General features: G+C 41.9%; 1 protein-coding gene across 1 annotated transcript in view; it reads right to left on the bottom strand.

Annotated features, from left to right (window-relative positions):
* grin2aa (glutamate receptor, ionotropic, N-methyl D-aspartate 2A, a) overlaps positions 1-26545 on the bottom strand; it is a 224547-nt gene that overhangs the window by 9026 nt on the left and 188976 nt on the right. The window contains exons 12-14 of the mRNA XM_050068570.1: positions 11184-11344; positions 3868-3957; positions 1597-1694 (exon numbers count right to left, since the gene is read on the bottom strand). Coding sequence (XP_049924527.1) covers positions 1597-1694; positions 3868-3957; positions 11184-11344 — 349 coding nt within the window. The remainder of the gene's footprint in view (positions 1-1596; positions 1695-3867; positions 3958-11183; positions 11345-26545) is intronic.

Genomic DNA, 26545 nt, shown 5'->3' with positions numbered 1-26545 from the left:
CATGGTGCCAAACTTCAAATTATACCATCTTTTCTTACAGTCTGAAGGTGCGCATTTAAATAACTATAACAGCACTGACTGACTGGGACATTAAATCCTAAATACAGTTTCTGTCACGTCGAAATTCCTTGCCTGAGGTTTTGAGTAAGGCCTCTGCACCTTGTCGGTCGGAACCAAGCATCAACCTCTGGGGCTGAAAAATTAAGTCAACGTGGACGTCCCAAAAATTGTAGTACTTTGAATGGCCACTTTAAGCTAGCTCCAGAAGCCAATCAATCCACATAGACCTACATGTTAAAATGCCCAATGTTACAGCAGAAATAAACATGTTTACAGCCTGGTACAAAAAACAGTCCACGGCTAATTTCTCCCTGTATTGGGTTGAATGTTTTAATAGCTTATTTTATTGAGGCTTAAAGTTAAGGGCGGGCTGCTCTGAGTGACAGGCTGTCTGTGTGTCCTCAGCTTCTCAGTCACATCCACCCCTCGCTCATTCACAGCACTTCAAAGCTGATTCCAAACTCAAGGCTTCAAGAGTCTAAGGTCGGGACCTGTAGCTCACAATTTGAAATTTTCAGCTTTCTTTGTCTCACTGCCATTGCTCTAACTCCTGTGTTCTTGGAGCAACACCAACAATTATACACACTGATATTTGCAATCAAATGACAAATTGCACTGAGCTGCGAAACTTTATGGGCGTGTTTGTGCTGTGATACCAGTAGCTCTGTATCATTTGTGATTCCTGACCTTGAGACGGGGCAAATATTGATTAAAATTGATGCACAAATTATGGTGCTATCAGCAGCTGCAATCAATTCTATGTGAATTTTCCCATCAGTGTGTTTTTGCACTGAATGACTCTGCCAAAAAGCTACAAGTGTGAAAAGATTGGATGGGATTATTAATAGGGAGAAGACAACTAAGCAAAACAAAAACACTGAACAGGATGTTTTTCAAAAATTACCCAGCCATGAAATATGATGGAGTGTGGCCTGTATGCTCTGCAGCCCTGATAAGATTTGGTTAGAGAGGATTATTGTGACACCAATGTTCATTTAATCAACTTCAGTGCACTTAATGTGAGTGGCTGTGTGAACACTCGCATCAGCAAAACGCTTTCGATGTAAAATGTAAATGAATCTGTCACTAAAAGCTCGAGCTGTCTTGCTTCCTCTCTGTTTTGCAGTTGGGAAATTGTTTATGTAAGAACTTCTGAAGCTACTGTAATAAAGGAATGTGGTGATTCAGATAGAGTAATGCTTACACATACACACACACACAGATCTGGTGCTGCAGAGAGGAATATATTAGAATAACTTACACACTCTGCCCTCTGTTTAGAGCAGCCTTTTGTGTCCAGAATAACATCAAAGGACTATTTATACTTCACTGCTTTCCCTTTGTGCTGTCAGCAGACAAGGCAGTAGAGATGAGTGTGTGTGTGTGTGTGTGTGTGTGTGTGTGTGTGTGTGTGTGTGTGTGTGTGTGTGCATGAATTACAATGCTGGCAAGGAACAATGTAACCTTTTGCCTTCACAGATAGTCTCATGCACTTCAAGTTTGTGTATGAGAACACAGCGCAAGTGTGCTTCTCACCATCTCCAATGATTGCCAGGATGGCCAGATCCACCTGTCGTTTCCAGTAGGAGCCTTTCTGCAGAGCGATGCCGTAACCAGTGGTAGCGAAGATGTACCTGAACACGAACACGTCCAGACGAGCACACACGCACACACACACATACACAAAGGAGACACATATTTTAACCTTTAAACAAATATTCTCACCTTTCTTCCTCCAGATGGTGTCACTGTGATTAAAAATATCTTTAAGGAGATACCTCATGCATGATGATGCGTATAAATGTCACCAAGAGGAAATTTAGGTCACAGATATACAATCAAAGTGACTAAAACTTTTTAATTTTGGTTGGGCCCAAAGACAAGCAGTCCTGGTGTCCGCCCCCTCAAAGGGTTGGTTTGCACGTCAACCTTATACCTTATAACAACACTGACATAGCCCATATGTACACTGAAACACTGTTGGCCGCTTTAATCCCTCCGCTCCATACTGGCCTTAAAGAGATCCTTTCTTAAAGCAGTTTTAGTGTTCAGTTGCTTTAAAAATGGATCTCTTTGCAGCAAGTGTGGAGAAGAGGAACAAGTGACAATGACCAATAACACTTAAAATGTACATATGGGCACGTGAATACATGATAACAAAACTGTGATGACAGATTTAAAAAGATATGTACCTACTCATGATCCAGTTTTGGTGTACAATGACTGCTGCCTCATCTTTCTCAAACTCTAGTCATGATTAAATGTTGTACTCTTTAAATGTGTAAAAGCTGGGGTTTGAAGAAATCTGGAAAACTACAGAATTTAAAAATACAACCTCCTCCTGTACCTCTCCACTCCCTGTCCTCAGCCCCTTTGACCAGATGACCACAGTGCATTGCTTTGCTATCTCTCTCTGTTTATCCGTTCACAAATGAGACAAGAATTATCTAGCTGGCCACCCCACCATTCCTCCACTTCACTCCCCAGCGCTGTGTGGACTGCTTCGTTGGGAGGAGAGCAGGCAGCAGCTTTCAGGAAAAGGACCTTCAGCTGGCGGTTGTAGTGGCTCAACTTTGGCAAGTGCACGGTGGGCCGGTGGCCAGCAGCAGCACCAGGTCTAGCCTTTGTACCAGCAGCAACAGAAAGTTTGCAGATCTGGCAAGGAGTCGGAGCTGTCCAGTCCCCCAGAGCTGGGGTTTGTGTTGCTGTGGCTGCTTACTAAGGGTCCATCTCTGGAGCTGCTACCTGTTCTTCTCTCTGTGAGGTGTTTTGTAGCAGCGGGGAGTGAGGAGAAGGTTACACTGCGAGTCGAGGCTCGTGAGACGTGAAAATAAAGTGGCAGCTGTGAGCAGCTTTAGCAAAATCTGAGGATACTGACTTGTTTTGTTTATTGTCCGACTCCCTTTCCAGACTCTCTTTATGATTAGTCTGTCTTCCTTTTTTGATGTTGCTTTGCAGTGTAGGCAGTTGTTTCCAATGCTGGAATAGCACCTTTCTATGTATTATGCTCTACCACTGAATCAGACATTCACCGAAGGGACGTGCACGAAATGACCTGTGATTGGCCAAATCATCCCGTCACGGCTAGATTTTCTAAAGCCTGAAAACAGAGCCAGGAGAAGGAGCAGAAGTCTAGTTTTCTCCTAGTCCACTTGAATTACAATATGCTAGTACGATATACATATTTCTTATGCGATTTTTTTTCTCCCAATGACGTCAAAATAAAACTGCCTACCCCAGCTTTAAATATTAAATAAATTTTTAAAATACTCACTGAAGTTTAATGTCAGTAAAATGTATGTGGTGTCACCACACAACTGATCTCAGAACCAGTAACTTCCTGTAGTCTCCACTGGTTTCCAAGCAACAGATTAAATGGATCAAACAAATGACATACAATGTGTAAATTAGTGAGTTTTAGAGGGGCTGGTAAACAAATTTTGCTATCTTTGGACAAAGGCAGGCTACCTGTTTCCCCGTTTGCGGTCTTTGTGCTAAGCTAAGTTAGCCAGCTGCTGGCAGTAGCTTCATACTTACTGTACAGACATGTGGGTGGTCAATCTACTCATCCTCTACCTTTTACTTTTTATGCCTGAGAGAGAGAACTTAATAAAAAAGCAATTTCAGAATCCCTGTTGCTTGTATTTACATGTACCTGTGCATTGCAACCATAAACAAAACCTTTACAAAACTTAACACAATGGTTTGGACCAAAGAATGGCAGCATCAGACCATGACGTGAAGGCAATCCGCACTTAGTCTCTTTTCACAAAAGTCTCTTTTTTAAAGAATATAAGCTTCGGTTACCCGCTGCCAATGGTCACCAGCTTACATCCCTCATCTCTGCCGGCCATGTAGTTCAACACTGCGGCATCATAGATGAAGGCGTCCAGTTTACTGCAAAGGAGCAGAAAAAAAAGAACAGAGGAAAGAGACAGAAGAAAACAGACAGAGGGAGGGGATGAAGATGCATGAGGGGTTTCATTTTTTTTTTTTTAAGAGAGTGAGTGAGAAGTGCACAGGAGGAGACAGAAAGCAGGAGAGGGGCTTATTTTTCAGAATGTGTTGTTTGCGGATCAATTCTAAAGTGTTAAATCATCTCCAATAGGGCCGCAATCCAAGCGTAACCAAACACACAGAGGACACAGCGGGGAGTGGCTGCGGTTCAATACAGCACGCTTCACTGATGATAGGACCTTGGAGGCACATGGACGACCTAAACAAACTTTAGACAGACACAAACATTTACACTGTCTCTCTCTCTTTCCACCTTTGTCCACAGACACACACACAAACACACACACACACACACACAAATAAGCAGGTTGCAAAGTGGAACGTACAAACGCAAAGATCCCAGACTCAGACTGACATTTTCAATGTAACTGATGCCATCACTATCCGCTGCTCTCTCACTCTCTCAGTGCGTGCTCACACTCACACACACACACAGCCACACACACACATATACGTATACACACAGAGAGCCCTGCTAATAGTGCAGTGACTGGCTGGCATTTACTGAATGTCAGATCCAGCCCTCTAACGGAGGCTCACAGCCGATAGTTCAGCTGTGTAATTAGCTTAACCCAGCACTGGCTCCATCCACACGCAGGCTGTGTGTCCAAACATGTACGAAAACCAGGCGTGTGTGTCAGTGTGTGTGTGTGTGCACTTCAGTACGAGTGTGATTGCGCACACATGGCTGCCCATCAGTGCCTCTCTGTAAGCATGGATATGTGAGTGCACGTAGACGCCAGCCAGACACACTGCGGCTCTGACAGCTTGGAGTGAGATTCAGCCATCACGATGTGTCACACCTTTATTTGGCTGAATAAAATGTAGCAGCACAGATTGTCTTGCCACTTTTCATCTATACCTTTGAATGTAATCTCTAACGCGGCAAAATGACCATTTATAGTGTGACTCTCAATCTTATTTTACACCACTACAGGGAAACTCCTCAGTGCGGCACATAACCTGTCAGTTGAACTCCTGCACAAATGGCATCTGGACGCCACACTGAATTTTAAATCTGTGAAATGTTTTCGTGGTATAACCTTTCTCCCCTACATAAAAACTTCTTTTGTAAAGTTTTATCAGGGTAACTATTTCAAGCTCTTAACAGCCACCATATCAGAGAGGATACAGTATTTTATGTTTAGAATTCAGGTTCAGTTAAAACATGCAAGGCTGTGTTCAGACTGACAACAGTACTGCGTCATAAAAACTCCAGGGGCTGGGTTGGTGTGGCTACCAGAGAGAAAATGAAATACAAACAGGTCAGGTTGAAGGCTCATGAAATGCCAAGACTCTTGTGTTGAACCTTTGTAAACTCTGGAAAGTTACCACGATAGAAATAAGCCCTCTGCTCCTCTGTGTCCATGTTTGCATGGCCATCCGATACATCGCACAAGATATTCCACCTGTAGTGTTGCATGAATGTGACTTGTCCTTTTTTGCCCGGCAACTCTGAACTTGGGGGAGTCCAGGGGTCAGTTCATTCACAAACAATAATATTTGTCGGATCAAAATAAATATAAAAGGGCAAATTCGTTAGTAGGCGAAAGCAGCAGCCCCTCACGGAACAAGTTAAGGGATATGCAGGGGCGTTTCTAAGATTTGAGGACACTGGGGGCTCAGATCGGACCTTTTGTTGATGCACTCTGACACCTCGTCTACATTCAAAGCACAAAAAAAATCCAAATGTGAATGAATTTATTGTCACTGTGAATTAGAAAATGGTTGACAGACCATCTGGCACCACATCGTCTGCCAGTTGAGTATCACTGGGTTGGGGTTAGGCCGCTGTGCCGACACAGTGGTCTCATTAGCTGCAGTTACATGGACAATATTTCCTCAATCCGACTGAAATCATTCCCTGAAGAGATTCCAGCTGAATTGTTTACATGGATGCTAAAGAAAGTGATCCAATAAGATGTGTGTTTACATGCCCCAAAGCATTTAATCAGAACATAAGTGGTTCTGCCAGCTGTGAAGCGTCTAATGTCCCGAAAGTATAACAGAAGATGTTTTTTTCCAAACCTCAATGAGAGAATTCAGTTCATTCAACACAGGCTTTCCCACACATTCATTTATCTGTGGCAGGCTGCCATGATTAAAACATCTGCCGCCACGTTTTGATTTCTATTTTTGGATCTGGATCGTTCATTAGGAGTGCTGCTGGAATATATATACCGTTTGGTTATTCATTGCTCCACATTCCCGCAGTGCAGAGGGACTCTGGGCACAGACGAAGCAGCAGAGTGTCAGGCGCAGTGAATGCAAACCTTTTTCGGTCATTGTGCTGGGTCTAAAAGTTTGCTTTCACTCACGATCAGCTGCTCCTTTCATCCATCGACCTGATCCAATCAGCTCTGATGAGACTGACTGATTAATTATCCACCCCTCGACTCAAAACTCCACAAACTACTTGGACAATAATGTTGGAGTAACTGTCGAGCATCTATGGACGCTGGGTTGCTTATCCACTAAGAGACTTATTCTTCTAAACTGGAGGGAGCGTAAAGCAGCCTGCTTCACAGGGGACTCCTGGCTGAAGGAATACCTGAACCTACTAAACATGGAACGGGCAGCCTGCCTGTTGAAATACTTCAGTAAGGGCCTTATATATTTTCCTACTGAATAGATCATTCAAGGTTTAAACCAACCCTCTCAACTCGATTTACAACTCCTTCTGATCAAGCTAGTCTCTTTCTATTGAGGTGGTAATTCTTGGGGTACCTTTGCCTTTATAGCGTGAATGGGGGAGAGAGAGGGGGAATGACATGCAGCAAAGGGCCGTGGGTTGGGATCAAGCCTGCAGCCACCGCGGCAAGGACACAGCCTTTGTACATGGGACACCTGCTTTACCAGGTTAGCTAGTGGGCGCCCTGACATAAGGAATTTTTATTCTGAATGGGCTATTATTTTGATATTAGTGGAGTATTACGGTCCATGTAAAAGCACCTGTTGACAAAGGAATGAAGAGTCTGTGTGTCTCTTGCGGCTCTTGTGTCACTTTGGGCACTACAGCCTGTTGACACTTTCCAATATTTTTGCAACTGACATGAATGCAAAACCAGTAGTGTGCTAATAAAATAATTGATGCATTTTTACAATTCATTTGCTGTTAAAAAAAATCCAAACAGTACCATTAATATAGGTGATTTAGGTCCTGAAATGTAACCAAATCAATTCAACTCCCCGGTGCATAGTTTTGGTTCTTATGGCTGTAACAGATTTGGCGTGTAAAGCCTGTCAGCATTATGTGTGATCACAGCTAATCCAGCCATCGAGCCTCAAACAGCTGAACGCCGCAGTGTTGCTCATCTGCTAATACCACAGAATAGAATTATCAATGAGGGTATTACTGGCTGCACACACCTGCAGCTCGCTGTGTGTGTGTGCAAAGACACATGAATGTTTTTATTTTGAAGGATTTTGCTCGTGTGTATTTGTTTACTAAGGTATACATATTTGTGTGTGTGTTTACCTCTGTGCTGTATGTTAATACAACAACACAGGCGGGTGCGTTTGAGAGTATCATTAATGCAGGAGTGGTTTAACCTGTCTTTATGTGTTTACATCCAGTTTACTTATGACTTATGGATGGGAGAGAATGAGCTGAAAGACATACCTGCATAAAAATCATGGATCATGAATAACATCCTGATAATCGTTGCGTGTGTATTCCCTTTTTTCCTCTCTCCTCTCTCTCCATGAAGCAGCCCATCCCTCCAGCTAAGAACTTTGATTGGATCACACCCCACAGCCATTAACCAATCAGAAGGAAATTCTTGAATATCACCTCATCAACCTTTCGTCCTTTACCAGGTTCTTTCCCATCCGTCTCCTCCATCTTCCCTTCTCCCCCTCCTTTCATGTCCCCTTCCTCTGCCTCCCGTCCCATTCTCGTCTTTACTCTTACCCTCAATTTCCCCTTCCTCTCCCGTTGCCCTCCCTTTTTCATTCCATTACCACTGTCTTCTACCCTGGACTCTTGGCCCCTTCCTGCTACCCTTCACACTTCCTTCATTTCCTCCAATCAGGTAGTTTGCCCTTGGCCCCCCTACCCCGACCCCTTTCGTCTTATTCCCATGTGAAGGTGTGATGAGAGTCACCCCTCTGCCTCTCCTCCTGTCTTTTTCCCCGCTTCCTTTACCTCCATTTTCTATCCATCCAACCCTCACAAATTGTTCCAGTCTTTCAATCTGTCCTTGGTAAGCATTGTGATAAGCCCCTTTCTTTTCTCACACACACACACACACACACACACACACACACAGTATGGAAGTATATTGATGATAAACGATCTAAGCAGCAGAAAACAAATTCTGAGCGCTACTCAGTCTGCAAGTCAACATTTGAGAGAGCACAAACACAGATTTGCAAGAGCAGAATCAGATTTGAGAGTGCAATCCTTATCATGCACACTCGTGTCTGACTCTTCTGTCTCAATTTTCACCAGTTGTTTGGACAAATTCTTAGCATTTTAGACCGTTTTTATAGGGCTGCCCCTCGAAAGTTAAAGATTCAAATCATCATTCGGAGACCGCTCAGTCAACTGAGATCATTCGAGTCAAGCAATCCTGTTTTTTTAAACCCTTGTTTGTGGTCTGTCAGTGTGCAGTGTACTTCTCAGGATGTTCTGGTCCCCAGATTAGCTGCAGAGTGAGCACTCCTCAGCAGACCCAGCAACTTGTACTGAAGGCAGCAGCTGCCCGGGGAAGAGAGGCTTTGCCCTCTCAGTTTGCAAATCCTAGGACAGCGAAGGAATGACCTGCGCTACTCTGCTTATGACTGACTAGTAGTTGCCTTTGGTGGTTGGATTGGTTAGGTTTGGGCAAGACAAGTGGAACTGGTTACGGTGAGAATGTCAGGGTAAGGCAATCAGGGGCAGAGTAAGGCGGGCCGTTCTTTTGCTATCCTAGGATTTGCAAATTTACCACCAAGATCTTCCTCTGCCTTCTACTTAGAAGGGGTGAATTTACAGCTCACAGCAACTTAATACGATACGTTCTCAAGCTTTTGTTTGACATCTAGCGTGGACAATGTTGTTGCACATTTCCAATCCTTCGTTCAGGTAGTTAGCACATATTAGCTCTAATGGCCCACATCCCACTAATCCCCATTTACACTTTCAGATTCTAAATGAAAAAGAGGAACAAATAGTCTCATATTTGTATTGAACAGCTAAATCCAATCTGACTAACATGATTCTGAGTTGTGTACAGACCTAACTTTTTGACTAGCAAGCTGCAACGGGCAGCCTGATCTCACTCCCGGGGCATCAAAAAACGCCACTTGGGCAGTGTCCCTTAGCGTCAGATATGGCCGCACAATACACTCTTAAGCGTCTGTATGAGATGCAACAGGTCAGCCCTTTACAATGTAAACCCATCCACATCATTATTTGATGGTCAGAGCAACGGACGGAGTAAAAAGAGCTAGAAAGTCCATTTATAGTGGGTAGTAGAGGAGGTTGATGAGTCCAATAAGCACAGGATGTTAACCCAGGAGATCGGTGTTGGTGTCCTGTGTGAAGCTAAAAGTCAACATTTAGTTATTTTGTCATGGCGGTCATTAGTCATAAGTTGTTTGTCACTCAGAGAGAGACATGAGTCAACTGATTTGAGAACCACAATCTTTTCCTGTCCCTAACCAAAGTTTTGTTGCCTAAACCTAACTGCCAGCACCTTCTTAGTCACGAGTCCACTTCAGTAACAAAGGCGTCAAGAGGGTCACCAGGTTTCTGCCCAAGCGCCAAAATATGATCACCAGGGATGTGATCACATTGTAACAGTACAAACCTACAACCAGATGTCGCTGTCATGTATCTTTAAAGTTAGTCTAAATATTTAGCTCCTCTATAAGGAGTGACTAGTGACCGTACAACTACTTACAACAACATGTAATTTACATATTCCATGTCTATATGCCCTACCATTCAGCCTACAATTTCAGGTATTGTGGGCACATGGATCTGAACTGTTGATTCATGTTCAGCTAAATTCTGAGGATCCAACTGATACCCATCCTGCAGCCTTGTCTATCACTGGTACGCTGAATTTTGCTCCACGCCTATTCTGAAAATACTGTCATTCTGAATGTAGGAACAGCCCCTAAAGTTTCATTTACTTATTTATTTTTCAATCCTACATCCGGTCAGATCACAGTAAACAGTGAAACACAGAAAAAGCAAAAAGAAGAAAACCCTACATCTAGTCACTTAAATATAAGTTAGCGCTAAGCTAACACGGCTAATACAGTAAGTTGCTAATAGCTACTTTTAAAATAATTTGATTAAATTACCATAATGGCTTATAAACTAGATCATTTGCCGACAGTGAGCATGATTTTAGAAGAGTGCATTTTGAAATATTAATTTAATACAGACACCTAATACTGCTCTTGTTTCCATCTGAGGGTAAAAAAATGTCTCAATCCCAGCTTTTATTTTGAAAGGAGAATAAGGTCTTACAGTATGACCCTTCACTTCCAAGTCAAATCGAGCAGGTGACTTTTTGCTCCCTGTCTGAAGATTCAGCCTGCCAAAAGCGAACGCGAGCAGCTTTGATCATTACCAGCGTGAGAATCTCGATCGTTGGCTTTAACGGGGTTACACAATTCCTCTTGCATGTTCAAATCATCTGTTACGCTCACGTCTCCGTCCTCCCTCGTGCACTAATCTAATTCTGCTCTTACAAATCCGTGCGCTCTCAAACATGGACTCGCAGACTGAGTAGTGCTCAAATGTGTTTTGTGCTCTCTCAAATCTTTTGTCCTCAGTATACTTCCATAACACACCACCACCAGTCCCACTGTAGAGACCAGTGCTAAAAATAGCTCCTGCTGTTCCCAATGTGGAAGCCCATTCATCCCCAGTCTCGGAGGAGCTGTCACACACAAACACAAATACACACACATATACACACACACGAGACAGCAAGTGCGCTCACAGACATGCAATGACACACACATGTAGATACATACACACACATACCAGAGTGTGTCTTTGAGGTTGACGGGTGAATATTTTGCATTTGTGAAATAGTACTTGATCACGGATCGGTAAAGCAGTGTGCCTACTCGCAATCATGCACACTGAAGTGTTTCCTTACCCCGTTTTGAGGCTGACAAGTGCGTCCACGACTCCAGTTTGATGATATTTTACCATGTACTGGTGCATAGCGGGGTAGTTCTTCCTGATGTTCCTCTCTGTGGATCCGTTTGGAACCGTCCCAAAGCGGAACGGAGGCGAGTACGCATACGGGTTCTGAAACTGTGGTGGAGGAAAGAAGGAAAGATGGAGAGGGAACAAGGAGAGAGGAAAAACAAAACACAGAGAAAAACTGTGAGTGAAAATAGAAGTGTCCAAAAGTCTATGTGAGTGCTTCTTTGTTTGTGGGTGGGTGCAAGCCCTAGATGTATAGGTCATACCATCTGATATCCTTCTGGTAAAATATCAGTCACAGTGAAGCAGTGAACTTTCCTGTGATTGTCTAAACCAGGGGTGTCAAACGTAAGGCCCGGGGGGCAGAACCGGTCCGCCAAAGGGTCCAATCCGGCCCACTGGATGACTAGACTAAAGCCCATTCGGACGGGATTAGTTTTACATAGGTACGTGGGGTAAAGTAATAATTACCAGAGATTTTAGTCCCGTCCGAATGTGCCATGTCAGTAAAGATTACCGCAGCTTTTACCTTCTGTAAAAAGGTCCCGGACAATTACCTCAGGTAATACTTATCCCGTGCGAATAGACCAGCAGTGTGTTAGGGCTGTCAAAAAAAATTCGAAGTTAGAAATATATTCGAATATATATGTATTTTTTATAAGTTCGAACCTAAATTTGATCATTCGAATATCTTTAATAATTAATTAATACTATCAATAATGTTGTATATCACGGCGAATCCCGTTCGGGCGGAGATGGCTCGCGCACAAGCCGGGCCAGAGAGGGACGCAGCGAGGGAGGGAGAGGCGCTGACGGAGGAACCCGCTGCGCCAACACCACCCACTGCGCTGTCCGCGATGTGTGACCTGTTCAGGGAGACATACAGGGAGAGTGTTGCACCTGCTGCCTCCCTGCCTACTCTTTTTGAAGAAGAGATGAAACGTTACCAGAATGAGACACCACTACGAGCCGACCAGGATCCACTCTTGTGGTGGAAAACTACGGACTGAAGTATCCAAACATTGCTCAGATAGCGAGGCAGAAGTTGGTCATACCTGGCACTTCAGTGAGGTCAGAACAGGTGTTTTCATCCGAGTGTCATGTTCATATTGCGCCAGCAATAAGCATCTTATTTTTTGTGGGGTTTTTTTGTAAAAAAAAAATAAATAAATAAATAAATTCTAATATTATTCGAACTCTACTAAATTAATTTGAAAACATTCAAACTCAATTTCATGGTGCTTTTGACAATCCTATCATACGCACATGACGGCAGGAGGGGACGGCGGTGCGTGAATGGATTTGACCCTCCCACTTGTGGTAGTTTTACTGATATTTCTTATCCTGTGCGAATCGGCCATTAACATTACCGACGTCCTGTGGTAAAGTGACATTACCCCACGTGCCCATGTTAAACTAATCCCGTCCGAATAGTGTTTAAGACGTGCCAGGTTTCAGAGCAAGTTAAACAATGCATTGACTACTACATGTAAACTTCTGCTTCAAAGGCTTTTCCACCCTGACCAGAAAACTGTTCTCCAATATGACATGAATCCTTTCTGTGACCATGTTTAAAGATACTTCAGTTCAAAAGAGTCTGTATCAGGAAATGTATGGATAAATGCACATGTAATGACAGTGAGAAGTCGACTGACTGAACGTGGAAAACCTGAGCTATACTGTTGAGATCACACTTATTTTTCCAACGACAACTCAGGCTGTTCATCTGTTTTGTAAAAGGACGAGCATTTACAGAATGTTCTTGCAATTCTTTACACAAAAAAGGGAAAATATTGGAGGCGATGGTACTTATAGGTTATTGTGCAACGGTTTTATTGGTCCGGCCCAACTGGGATCAAATTGGGCTGTATGAGACACCCCTGATCTAAACTCTTGGTTAGTTTCACTGTGGTTAACCTTCCACCGACGTAAGAACATTACAGTAAATGCATTGAAGAACTGCACATTTGAAAATTCGAGGTATTACATCAATGTCCGCCCTGTGACCCAAACCAATGCACTGCTGCAAATGATGCTTTTACGCAAAATTTGCCAACTTCAAACTAGTTTTCAAGTGGGAAGAAGTTTACTTTGCTTTCAGCTTTGCTGAAGTGGCCACAAGTTTAATGTAAATCAAACACACGGTGTCACAATGAAGCTGTTTAATATACTGGACACTGTGCACAATATCCGTGGTGACATAAACACAGACTTGAAAGGCAGCACACTGTTTGACAGATTATTTCTTTTATCAGTATTGCATTACAGCACTGAGGTGTACTCAATTTTACAACATCCCCAATCAGCAGCCCTAATGTCAAAGTAAGCGTGGTGATATTTGTGCTCCATATCTGTGTGATCAGATCCTGCGAGCTGCACAACATCAGCTATCTATAAGCAGCTATGAGTACATAAACTGTCAGCGCCTGGAGTGTGTCTCTGTCTCATAAGTCCTTTAAACACAACTGATTCCACTGCACTTTCTAATATTTGATCAGACGGAGCTATAAAATACTGGGAACCCAAACATTTCATTATTGAGTTGTAGATTGTAGTGTAAAAAAGCTGTAACTAAAAGGTTGATGGGGTTACAGCAGCTACATGCACTAAAAAACACTGTAGTTGACGAGGGGGAAAAAATCAATCCTACAGCGCCTACATCCTATTTTGTATCTCATTGTTCTCCAACCGTCCGAAACATTCTGAAACATCAACACAACAAATGCTGAGGATGACGTATTTTCATTTCTGAGTCCTAACAAGATGCAAAATTCTCTGATGTTTCTATTTTCACGTTACATAACATAGGCGGGGTAGGACTTTGGCATAAATGGCATTACTAGTCTTTAAACTTATTTGTGTTATACTGTGCTGAGTTAACAAGATGAATGTTTAGCTGACAAATCTGCAACATTTGAATCCATGCCAAAATAATCAGGGCTGCTCTAATTGCAAATCAAAGATACCCAACAATGCCAAGTAAATGTGGTCTTCCATTCTCTGAACTGAATATTAGGCCAACAGGAGAACGTTTACTTAATTATATTAGATTTCTTCAGGGAATAGAATAGATTTGATGCTTTGGAGAAAACATTCAGGGATTTTTGATGCGAATAAATCTCACTTATATTACACTCCTGGCATCTTCCCTCTGCTCTTTACAGGTGTTTCTGTCTTCCCTTTGTATTTAGGTTTCTCTATGAAAACTGTTCTGAGATAACTTGATTGATGATTTGGCGCTAGATAAATAAAACTTGACTTATACAATCTATTATTTCAATGAATCTGATTTATTTGCTGAGAAATTAATTCATGCCTTTATTTCAAGCTGACTCAACTACTGTAACACACTTTTTAATGGTCTCCCAAAAAACACCATATCAGTTATCGGTCAAATGAGATGTACGTATCGGCATATTGGATATTGGCAAAAAAATCCAATATTGTGCATCCCTATTTGTAAGAGACCATAGGCTATATAATATTGATCATAAATGTTCTCTTTGCTCAGTTGGCTACTTGTTAATTTTTAACAAATTGCTGGACAGTATCAAGCATCCAGCAGTGGTTATAGCTCAAATATCAAGACTCTATTTAACTGGAGACAAAACTATTTTTTCGACTACACGTAGATCATAAACCCCCATGAACATAGAACCTGTTGTCCTCGTACTTTTTTGTGCTAACTAGTGCTTGTCAAAGCACAATACACTACTCCATGTAAAAACAAGATGGCAGGTACCTCTGCCAAGTCAGTGTGCAACCGATCCCGACACAAAAGTGGACAAGGTAAAAGCCTGATCGCATTTTATGGTTGAAACTTGTTTAATTCAGATTAATAATTTTTGTAGTTTGATATGGCAACACCTTTGACCAATTTTAGCAACACTAACAAGCTGCGACGCTGTTAACTGAAAACAGAGTTCAAATGACGTTTTTCCAAACAACTTTTTATGTCGGGGCTTCAGGACACTTGGGTCACTACGGACGAGCAGTATGGAGATACTTTGTGGATTCAATTATGTGTTTTTCCATTAGGTGGAGTTTTGTTGCTACCCCCTCTCCCCTTGGATCTCTGCAAGGGATGTGAGGGCTCTAAAACTTCACCTGAGCCTCCCTCGGCATATGGGTGAGTAGATAATGGCTGAATTTTCATTTTTGGGTGCACTATCCCTTTAAATATCGTCTTGTTTGAGGATATAGTGACTTAATTATCATTGACAATGTTGAGTTTTTATAATTATTGGGACGTGCTGATCCCAAATAGCTAGGAAAAATAAAAAATCCATGCCAAACAAAGGTTGGATTTCAGGTAGGTAACACTGGAACAGGCCGACAAAGTCAGTGCGACGTTCACACATATATGTCTGTGGTGGATCCCACTCACTCACGGGAACTGCCCATTGGTTCGACATCCCATTGTTCCGACCATATTAAACTCATTGTTCCGAAGTCCGTTCCGAAATCATCATGATGCCCTGTGGTTAAGGTCTGGTTAGGTTTAGGCACAAAAACCACTTGGTTAGGGTCAGGAAAAGATCCATGGTGTGGTTAAAATGAAAAAGAAAGTGACAAACACATAAGCCGTGAGCCTGCTCCGCCTCAAGCCTTTCCCAGCTGACCCAGAGCCGGTCGCGGTGGGCGTATGGTGCGCCGTTCAGCCATTCAGCACCGCGGACAGTCAGACTAATGGGATGTCGAACCAATGGGCTGTCGGACCAATGACATGGACCCCTCACTCACTCGAGTTGTAATGAACAGATTTGATTGGCTGAGTAACATCACATCAGGATGATTTAACACATGCAGTTGGTCCTGATTGCTAAATCGGTGCTCCAATGCTGTGGAGGTTAAAATAGAAATCCTTCGAAATTGAATAATTCTCAATACTTTATCAGTTATAGATCTGGGTCCGGGTAGGACGATGATTTTGCAAGCAAGTGTGATGGAGTCCCCCTGCACACACCTACTGCCGATACTAGATCTTCAGTTGAGAGGTCACTTTTTTCCTCTCCCTTCCTTTGACTGAATTTCTTTTCCTTTTTTTTTTTTTTTACTCTCCGATCATTTCTCTCTGTCTCCCTCCTCCCCCCTCTGCGCCTCTCTCAGGTATAATCTAGTCTGTGTACAGGTCAAAGGTTTTGTAGTAGTGTGCTTGTCACTCCAGTAACAACCTACCCTCAAGCACTGCGGTAACAATCTGCCCTCAGTGCCAGAAACAGACAAACCCTATCAATTAGAAGAGTGTATTATGAGCTCCACTCTAACCACATAGTGTGTGTGTGTGTGTGTGTGTGTGTGTGTGTGTGTGTGTGTGAGTCACAGTACTCAGGAGTGTTTCACTACATATTACCAAAAGAGCTGTGGAATGAATTTTCTTATATATGTACACATCTGTTTTGCTTCACTTTCATATACGTATACACCGTTGAGGGATTTATTAGCATATTATTAGCATTATGTCCTGATTAGTGTCATCGTCTGTAAAAAACCTGTGTCTGTTTGCTGAATTGTTTATATGAAGTACTTACATCATACATTTATCTGCATGGTATGTGTATACGGGTGTGTAAATATTCATGTGTACTGTATCTGCCTGCACACATGTGCTCGCTATTGTCTAATCAGGTCAGGGCGCGTTGATAAGTCAGCTCTGCATGTGTGTGTGTTCATGTGTTGGTGGTGATGTCACGCAGTGTGTGTGTCAGCATCACAAGCGATAGCCCTCAGGAGATGCTCTCTCCTCATGCAGTCCTTCCTATTGTTTCTCCCTCTTCCCTCATCTTCCCCCCCTTTGTGGCTCTTTTAAGGTGGAACCGAAGCTTTGAGGTCAGGAGAGGGCACATATGACACGGGGGAGAGTGGGGTTGGACGGGGCCACTGGTTCAAATCTCCAGGCCAACTGGGGAAATGCAGATAGGGACGGAGCTCTTCTCTTGCTGGATAATTACCAGTGAAGGGCTTTTGAGAACTGCACCAGCTGCTGCTAATGAAAGCTTGATGCAGAGATGATGAGAAAATGAAAGAGCAGTGGATCTGTGTTTCAGACAGGTGGAGATAAGAGTGCTCGCTGCCCTGCTACATGGCCGTGCCCGGCAGCAATGCGCTCTAGATAACTGAGATTTTGTTAACAAGCGATTGAAATCAGCTGCCAACCTTTTCTACCTAGAGATCCAGTTCTTTTTGAAGCAACAATTCATCCACAAAATGATGATTGGTATATCAATTACTCCACCTGTGTTACTTGAATTCATGAAGAAAACCTTGTTTTTCTCATATGCCCCCCATGATGAATCCAAAGACAAAGAAAATTCTTGATGAACTGCAGTGAAATGGGGCTGTGTTTAACATCAGCAAAACTACATCCATTTACAAACTCTCACACAACTCCTGCAGAATAATTCAAGTCTCATTTATCCAGTCTTGTGCTCAGTACTTCCCAAACTCATGCATCTTCACTAAAACCTTACCATTAAAACACTTTCACATAAACAAGCTAACACACTGATGAGCAGCACTCGGGGGCGTATTCCAGAAAGCGGGTTTAGTGAAAACTCTGAGTATGTTAACCCTGACATGAGGGAAACTCTGGGTTTTCAGTTCCAGAAAGAGAGCTAAGTCAAACTCTGAGTCAATCACCATGGCAAATGACTCTGTGAACCTAACCTGCTCACTGGTAGGTTTTCTTTCAGAAACCCTGAGTTCACCCTGTCTGCTCCCTACTGCCGAGCCTGAAGCAAGCTGGCAGACAGACACGGGTTGTCCGTATGTAGGAAATCTGATCGATATCGAGGCAGAATTAATTCACAATGCCTTAATGCCGTTAGATGTGCTGTCATTCCCCAATAAATATCTGTTTGAATGGTACCGTTTTTCATTAAACTCAAATCATTTACCTGAACAACATTCTCCGGCCACACATCAGAGCAAATGTTGTGCATCGTGCTACGTTTTATATGATATTGGTGATGTTTTGTGGCCTCTGCCTTCTTTCTGTTGGCTGAGTAGAACTCAAATGTTACTAAGCAGGATATTAGGCAAGAGGACACAAAAGTTCAAACAGTACTTTTTGGGGGGTTTAAATTACTAGTGGCCTACAGTACATAATGAAATAGCCACTGAATGACTTTGTTTCATAAATCAAATATGAATAAAACGAAAGAAAGGTACAGTCATGGCCAAGTAAAAATGCCTCACCTGTTTGAATGATGTTTTTATTTTTCATTTTAAGCTGCTTCTAAATGTGTTTTCCCCCCTGTGAGATTGTACCTATATGAAAATGTTAAACTCAAGGTGTACCTACTCAGAGTTGACTGAACTAATTCAAATCAGCTGTTCTGGAACCGGAGGCGAATTTCTGTTTCCGACTTCCGTTTATATATAAGTAAATATGCTGAACCATTGCGATGGATTCAGAGTTTGCAGTGACGCCAATTATGTTCCGCCTCGTTAGTTCACCGCACGGACCGTTTAACCTGGCAACAACTGCAGCCGTCTCAAACGTGATTGGTCAATATCACGCGGACTGCAAACAGCCTACAACCAGAAACCAGGGCTCTTCCGCTCTTCTTCAGGAGGCAAGATCGCCGGGGTTTGCCTACAGACTCTACATTCACTGAATGTAGAGTCTGTATAGAGACTAGGAAAGTCCAAACCCTAACCTGGTGATGTCATCTACATGTTGAGGCCTGGTGATGACTCAAAAGTAGGGGTGGGCGGAAAAATCAATACAGCATAGTATTGCAATATTTTTGTGCGGCAATATTGTATCGTCACACAGTACCACGTATCAATTTAAAAAATGGCTGAGGTGAGATGAACAGACTGAAAACTATCTGATTAGATAATACAGATGTTGACAAAGTTTTTCTTCTGAGACATAATTTACATTTCAAGAAAGGCGATATATCGCAATATATTTTATCACAATACTCAGCATATACATTATATTGTATCGTGACTTAAGTATCGTGATATTATCGTGCATCCTCTAAATGGATAAATAAGTTCAAATGCGTGTGCTTGCCCAGGCTCGTTACTCACATGATTCAGTTTTTTATATGGTAAGGTTTGAGTGAAAACGCATGTGTTTGGGAAGTACTGAGCATACGACTGGATAAATGAGACTTGTATTATACAGCATGAGTTGTGTGAGAGTTTGTAAATGGATGTTTTTAAATGGTTTTGCTGTCGTTAAACCAGGTCCCCTTTTATTCCAATTCATCAAGAATTTTCTCAGTTTTTGGATTCTTTGTTCACACATGCGAGAAAAACGCTTTTTTCCTCATAAATCCAGCATATCACAAGTTGAGTAATGGATATACTAATGATCATTTTGTTGATTAAGTGTTCCTTTAAAGAGCCCTTGTGGTTGTCAAGTGGCCCCACTTACGATTCTAATGCCGTTATGTATTTTTAACTCAGCTCGTCCAAACTGTCTATCCACCTCTCCTCTCCTCTTGTGTTGTCCCATATTGTCTCCTTTGTTGCTCCTCTTCCTCCTTTGTTCTGCTCCTCTCCTGTTACCCTCTCCATCTCGTTATTATGCAAGATCTGCTCTTATATAAGCAAAGGACTCCCTTTTGTATGAGCGTCTAACTGTGTCTTTGTCTATGTGCCCATGTGTGCTCTAAATTTTAGTGCTCCTGTCTGTTTATCCATCTCCCTCACAAGCCATTCTGTTTTTCTGTGTGTCTGCCGTATCTGTCTTAAAGCATGGGTTCTCAGGGTCGTTGTGTTTTTTTACTGGGGGCAGCTGTGGATCAGAGATAGAGCGGGTCATCCATTAATTGGAAGATTGGTGGTTAGATCCCCGGCTCCTCCAGTCCACATGTTGAAGCATCTTTGGAACCCCAAATTGCTCTTGATGGTTGTTTCCATCAGTGTGTGAGAGCGTGTGAATGCTTACTGAGTAGCAGCTCGCACCATGTATGGTAGCCTCAGCCACCTGTGTGTGAATGGGTGAATGTGATATAGTGTGAAAGCGCTTTGAGTCGTCGGGAGACTAGAAAGGTGCTATACAAGTGCAGTCCATTTCTTATTAGTCTTTCAAACAGGAGAAGCTCACTTTAACTTTACATCATAAAATTTCTCATATTGTAAAAGGAACATTTATTTGAAGTTGTTTTTCAACCACACCCGTGCCATAGAGCCACAGCAAAACACCTCAAAGATTTTCAGATGGTTTGAAACACCTTAACTGTGTCTAAAACGGTGAAAATGAGCTATATGGCTTATGGAAATAAGGAACTCCGGACGGCACTCTGTCAGAAGACTCCACTCGCTGCAGTCACAAAGGTGTTCAGCCTTTTAACAATTCCTCCAATCATCATGCATACACCGAGCGTCCTCTCCCGCCTACCGCTCCATTAGGTCCCAGGGAAGCTGAGCCTCCCTGGAAGTGACGATTTTGATGCATTTATGCAATGAGCGTCTCGCTCTGCTGCATGAAAAAAACCTGCTCAGTGCTGTTTCATAGGAATGCTTGGAGGCTTCGCGTCCACCGTGCTGACACGAGAATGTATGACAGGGAGGTCGCGTTTGAAAACTGGTGATAAACAGCTGACGTTTGAACATCATAGTCGTGATGTTAAACGCATCCTAGCGTACGTTTAATGTCATGTAAATTCTTATTGTAATGTAAATTCAATAGTGCATATTTGACCATTTCTTCTATGAAATTTTAGGGGAAGTTCAGCCTCCCTTGTTGTCTCAGAGCAATCGCCCCTGCTGCAAAGTCTTGACTTTTGTCAGTCAGAATGTAGACGTTTTCCCACAACTTTCTGTTGCTTAAGTTGGATTTTGCCTCACAAACTATGAAGCTGCTCTTTGAATCTGAAAGCAGTTTAAAGAAATTCGTTGTCCATTGTCTAATCGGATGATCTGAGAGGCGGGCCTTCTGTGGTGGTCACGACAACAAGTTTACAGTTGGTAAACCATGGACGAGAAGCTTATGGTAGTGGTTGCTGGATACCCAGAGCTATACAATCTGACGATAGACAGCAGGTTGTCAAACTGCCCCTGAGTCATCCTAGAATAAGCGTGGAAACAGCCATCATGGAGGAGAAGCTCCTGGACCAACTGGTGGTACTCCCCGTGATCCACCCTCTTTTTAGGGTCTCATGTACCCACACAGATCTCAGTTTCCCTGTGCCCAACAAACTACTTACTGTGCCTCAACATTTTGGGAACTAGATACTAATTACTGTGAAAAAATAAATTAACTGTAGATTGATTACATAGGAAGGTTAGTGAAAGGACGTGCTGGGGTGGCTGCCTGGCAACAGTAAAAAGGCGCGGCAAGCTTTTTTAATGGTAGCATTCAGTTACAAAACTGTGGGATCGAGGCCTAAGTCATGCCATGTTACCTTGAATTTGCGAAGAAAACTTTGTCTTGCCCGCCTCCACAGAAAATGGCAAATGTGAATTTACTGATTGATTTGGGAAGTTTAACAAGAGCAAAACTATATCAAAACATCTGTTAACAAACTTACACACAACTCCTGCAGTGTAGTCCAAGTCTTATTTATTCAGTGACGTGCTTAATACTTTCCAAACACATGGATTTTCACTATAAAAGCCTGGAGTCTTGTATAGATACGTTTAACTTTCAGTTCAGTTTTAATAGTAAGGTTTAAGCAGAAATGTATGTGTTTTGGGAAGTATCAAGCATACGACTGGAAGAATGAGACTTGGATTATGCTGCACGAGTTGTGTGAGAGTTTGTAAACAGATATTTTGATATAGTTTTACTGTCACAATTATTAAATCAATATGTTGACCATTTTCAGTGGAGGCATGCGAGAAGTTTTCTGCACAAATTCAAGGTAAACAGCATCACTAATTGATATAAAAATGCAATTTTGTGGGTGAAGTATTCCTTTAAGAGCATCTTTTTACAATCAGTCCTAATATTGGTCCAAGTGTTGTGGCAACACTGTTTTTTTCAACATGTTTGTATGAGTCCAGACAGGCACATCTGCTCTCAAGGGCAGCTGCATCCAAAAGCGCTTGACACTGATTCCATGTCATCAATCACACTGGCAATGAAAGATGCATTTACCACTTAAGGCTCACCTCCATGTCGCACTTTACGGACAGACACGAGAAATGAAGGCAACCATAATAGAGATAATTAAACTCACATAACAAAGTGATACTGGCGCCTAAATGAGCAGCCTAAAGCACTTCATTAGTGGTGATAACATATGGTCTATATTGCATTTTTCCAGAGGGGTAATCTTTGCATACTGTTGAGGATAAAAAAGTAGATGCTTTAATGATGTGATATATAAATCAGCCCTCAAAATTCCATCACCTGTCATTACCACTCTACCAGCCAGATACATATACTGAATTTATATCACTTGATACACGAGGTTCAGTTCTATCTGATTGTTTTTAAAACCTCTTAACTGATGCATGATGCAAGCACGAAAACTTGATGTCACCACGACTAACTGCTACAACCCCAGCACGGCACTTATGCCCCAAAATTTTAATTCTTAAAGTCTGTGCACTAAAAGCATGCTCTACTATCAGCTGCTGAGAAACCAGAACATGATGTCCTCTTCAGCAAGCAGAGACAAATAATCCAGCGCTGTAACAACAAATCCCTGGTGGTTGTACAGCCTAAAACGCCAACAGACCTGTTAACTGACTGCACTCCACTTGAGGCAGCCTGCTTGGGAGACAGTTGCCTACAGCACAGTACACATTCATTACTCCCTCTTCATAAAAGATAAATAAATAAATGCTCCTCCTGTTTCTACACTAGCTGAAATGAATGGAAAAATATGACAGGTTTGTCAAATTGAAAGGTAAAGTTAGCGCTGCACGAATACAGCCAAAATGATAATCATGATTATTTTGATCTATATTAATATTGATGTTAGGGACGAAGTATAAGACTGGTCCTTACTGACAGCACTCATCCTTGAAGCCAACTTTACATAAAATTTACCAAAACATTTCACCCAATACTAAATCAACAAAGCACTGCCGTCACTCTCACGTTGTGCTATATTCCTTCACAAATCTCTATATAAATAAGGCTTAAAATAAAATTATTTTTCACCCGAATTCAGTGCATCTCCTAGAAGGGAAATATAAATAAAAGTGTTTACTAGACACATTTTTATTTTTGGCCAGATGGAAAGTGACTGCATTGGTTATTTCAGTCTGTCTTCTGGAGCTGGATGGATACTGTGACGCACTGTACAGCATTGCTGGATGTCTGAGTTGACACTGGACTAGGACGGAGATTCAGTGAGGTCACATTAGCGACGTTATCCTCCCTGGCCTTCGTGCACCCATTGTCCTGCAGTTTGTGGTGTTTTTTCAGGTGGTTGAACAACTAATGAAGCTCAGCGCAAGTTCAATCAGGAAGACTTTCTTTGTGCACATCCATTTACAATTCTCTCCCTCTCACTCCCACTGCTTCTCTTAATCAGCAGACTATGGTTGTTCACTCTTCTAGTTATCCAATCAAACTTTGCCATGATCTCTATCAGCCAATCAGGATGCTACTGCAAATTTTTAAATCTGCTCTCTCCTCTGCTGCTGTCAGATGTCATTTTAGGCAGAACTGTCATACCCTCCTCAACCCTGTTCACCTCCAGCCATCGTATCCAGAGTCCAGGACGAGCTCAACAAAGGCTCATTCTTCTACTCATCCAGATCATCAGCACTTCATCTTCTTCTCATCTCATCTTCACCAACTCTGCCATCATCACCAGTGTCTAGACCCCGGGAGGTTCCCTAATCGACTATGGATTCATCACCCTCCTTAAATCATATCATCTTGATGGGGTCTAATCCCCAAAGACTTTTCACATTTTTCATTCTTACATGCACACGTTAATAAATATTTGGGAACACTTGACTTGAAGGTATCTACATAAGAGTGACATGACACTGTCATAACTACGACATGACATGGTCATGAACTTGTCATGAACATTATGTACATGTCATAAACCTTTATGACTGCTGTCATTAAGTGTCATTCGGTTTTTGTAATGACAAGTTGACATTGTTTGGGTTGTCTTGATTATGACACCTTGATATTAATCAAAGTGACATTACCAGAAGATGTCTTTGTCATGACAAGTTGACATTAAATTTGTTCGGGACGTCCTTATAATGACAGCTTGACATTAATAAAGATGACATTACCAGAAGATCTCTTTACATTAATGTCAAGTTGTCATTATAAGGACATCCCAAACAAATTTAATGTCAAGTTGTCATAATCAAGACAACCCAAACAATGTCAACTTGTCATTACAAAAACCGAATGACCCTTAATGACAGCAGTCATAAATGTTTATGACATGTACATAATGTTCATGACAAGTTCATGACAGTGTCATGTCACCCTTATGTAGCTACCTTCCAGTAAAGTGTTACCAAATATTCTTTTACTACAAAAACAAGTCTTTCCTAATTGAAATTGTGTTGCTTTGGGGTGCAGACAAGTCTTGTGAACTCTAAATCTCAAAATACTATCAAACCACACACTATTATTGTAATATTCAACACAAAAAATTCTATATCAGTATGTTCCGTGCACCCATTTCCTAATGAAGAGGCAAACTCCAACTAAAAAATATAATTCAACTTAATTAAATTCCAAAAACATTGATGGGGGGACCTATTTGTCGCTGCTCATGCATGGGAATTCTAAGTGTGTGACACATCAAAAGCCCTGATCCGCAGCCAGTGTGAGAGATGATAACATTTTAAAGAAGGAAGCCATGAGTGGGAGAATGGATCGCTGTATTGTATAGAGCAAATTACAACAAAGCACCAGCGAAGATGACCTACCACCAAAAGAAAAGAGAAAAAGTAGACGGTATCACAAAAGCTACCTGTCTATTTTTTTCTTATTTTTATTGTCTTATGTAATGATAAGAGTGATAACACATGTTACAGAAGCTATTGTGCACGGATATAAATACAGGAGTGCCTTCAGATTTTGAATGACTGGTATAGAGGGACTAGCTCTTCACCTTCTGCTCCAGACGTTTGATTTTCATTTTGCATGTGTGCTCTCAGTTGTGTTTTACACCTCTACTCCACTCAGGACTGCAGCCGCAACATTCAGGAGAGGTTTTCACAAGCATGACAGGTGCCACGGCTGTAAGATTAGGAAATTATTTTATATGCAGCAGAGTATTCTATGAGCTGAGCATGCATTTTAATCGTCAATATTGCACTCGGTCATGTTCATTTAATTGTTGAAAGCCTAAATCGTCATTGAGATTAATATTCGATTAATTGTGCAGCCCCAGGCAAAGTTACACGAAGGTTCTTAAGTTATCCAACGCCTTATCATTTCAGGAGACAGTGCCTAAGGAGAGTTAATGTGCTCTGGGTGTTCTGATATTTTAAGATTCAAGAATCACAGCTTATATTATTGCAACATATTCTTTCTCTGATTGGCCCATGCAGTTTAAGTATCACTTTATTGATTGTACATCTCTGCAAGTGGCACACAGTGCTGTTGTATTCCCACTTGTAAGTCACTGATGCAATGCATTCACATTTTCAATTTGCATACAACATTTTTGTTGTCGCCAGTCCTAGTTTGCACAGGCAACTACTAACATTTGGCCCACACTAGGCAGCTTATAAAACATCTTTATGTCATATGAAAAGGTTGCTCAACCTGATTCGAGGCCTCTCAATCGCTACATCAGAGATTTTGTCGGCAGTTCAAAAACACGTGCTGTCAGGGTGTCTGTATCTGGTCGGTCATTAATGGTAAGGTTGGTGGTTCCCATAAAAATAGAATAGAATAGAATAGAATAGAATAGAATAGAAATAGGGTGAGAGTAGAACAGACGAACTGTTTGTTGTACTTATATGACTAGTTCAAAAGAAAATAATACAATTTATTTTAACCTCCTGTGACCCGAACTTTTGTTTGGTATGTTTTTTTTAACTTCTCCTAGCTATTTGGGATCAGTAGGACCTGACAAGTATATTGTCAAAGATAATAAAGTCCCAATGTCCTTCAATAAGCTGATGATAGATTTCCAATGTCCTCAAACGAGTACTTCCTAATTAACAGTGTCTTTGCTTGTTACTGTTGCTAAAATTGGTCAAATGTGTTGCCATATCAAACTACAAACATTATTAATCATAAATAAACAAGTTTCAACCATAAAATCAGATCAGGTTTTGTCCACTTTTGTGTCAGGATCAGCTGCAGACTGACTTGGCAGAGATGGCTGCCATCTTGTTTTTACATGGATTAGTGTATTTTGTTCATACTACCACTAGATGGCACTAAAAAGTGTCCAC

The sequence above is a fragment of the Epinephelus moara genome, chromosome 18 (genome assembly GCF_006386435.1).
Source record: "Epinephelus moara isolate mb chromosome 18, YSFRI_EMoa_1.0, whole genome shotgun sequence".
NCBI lineage: Eukaryota > Metazoa > Chordata > Actinopteri > Perciformes > Serranidae > Epinephelus > Epinephelus moara.
This window is presented reverse-complemented; position numbering and strand designations above follow the sequence as displayed.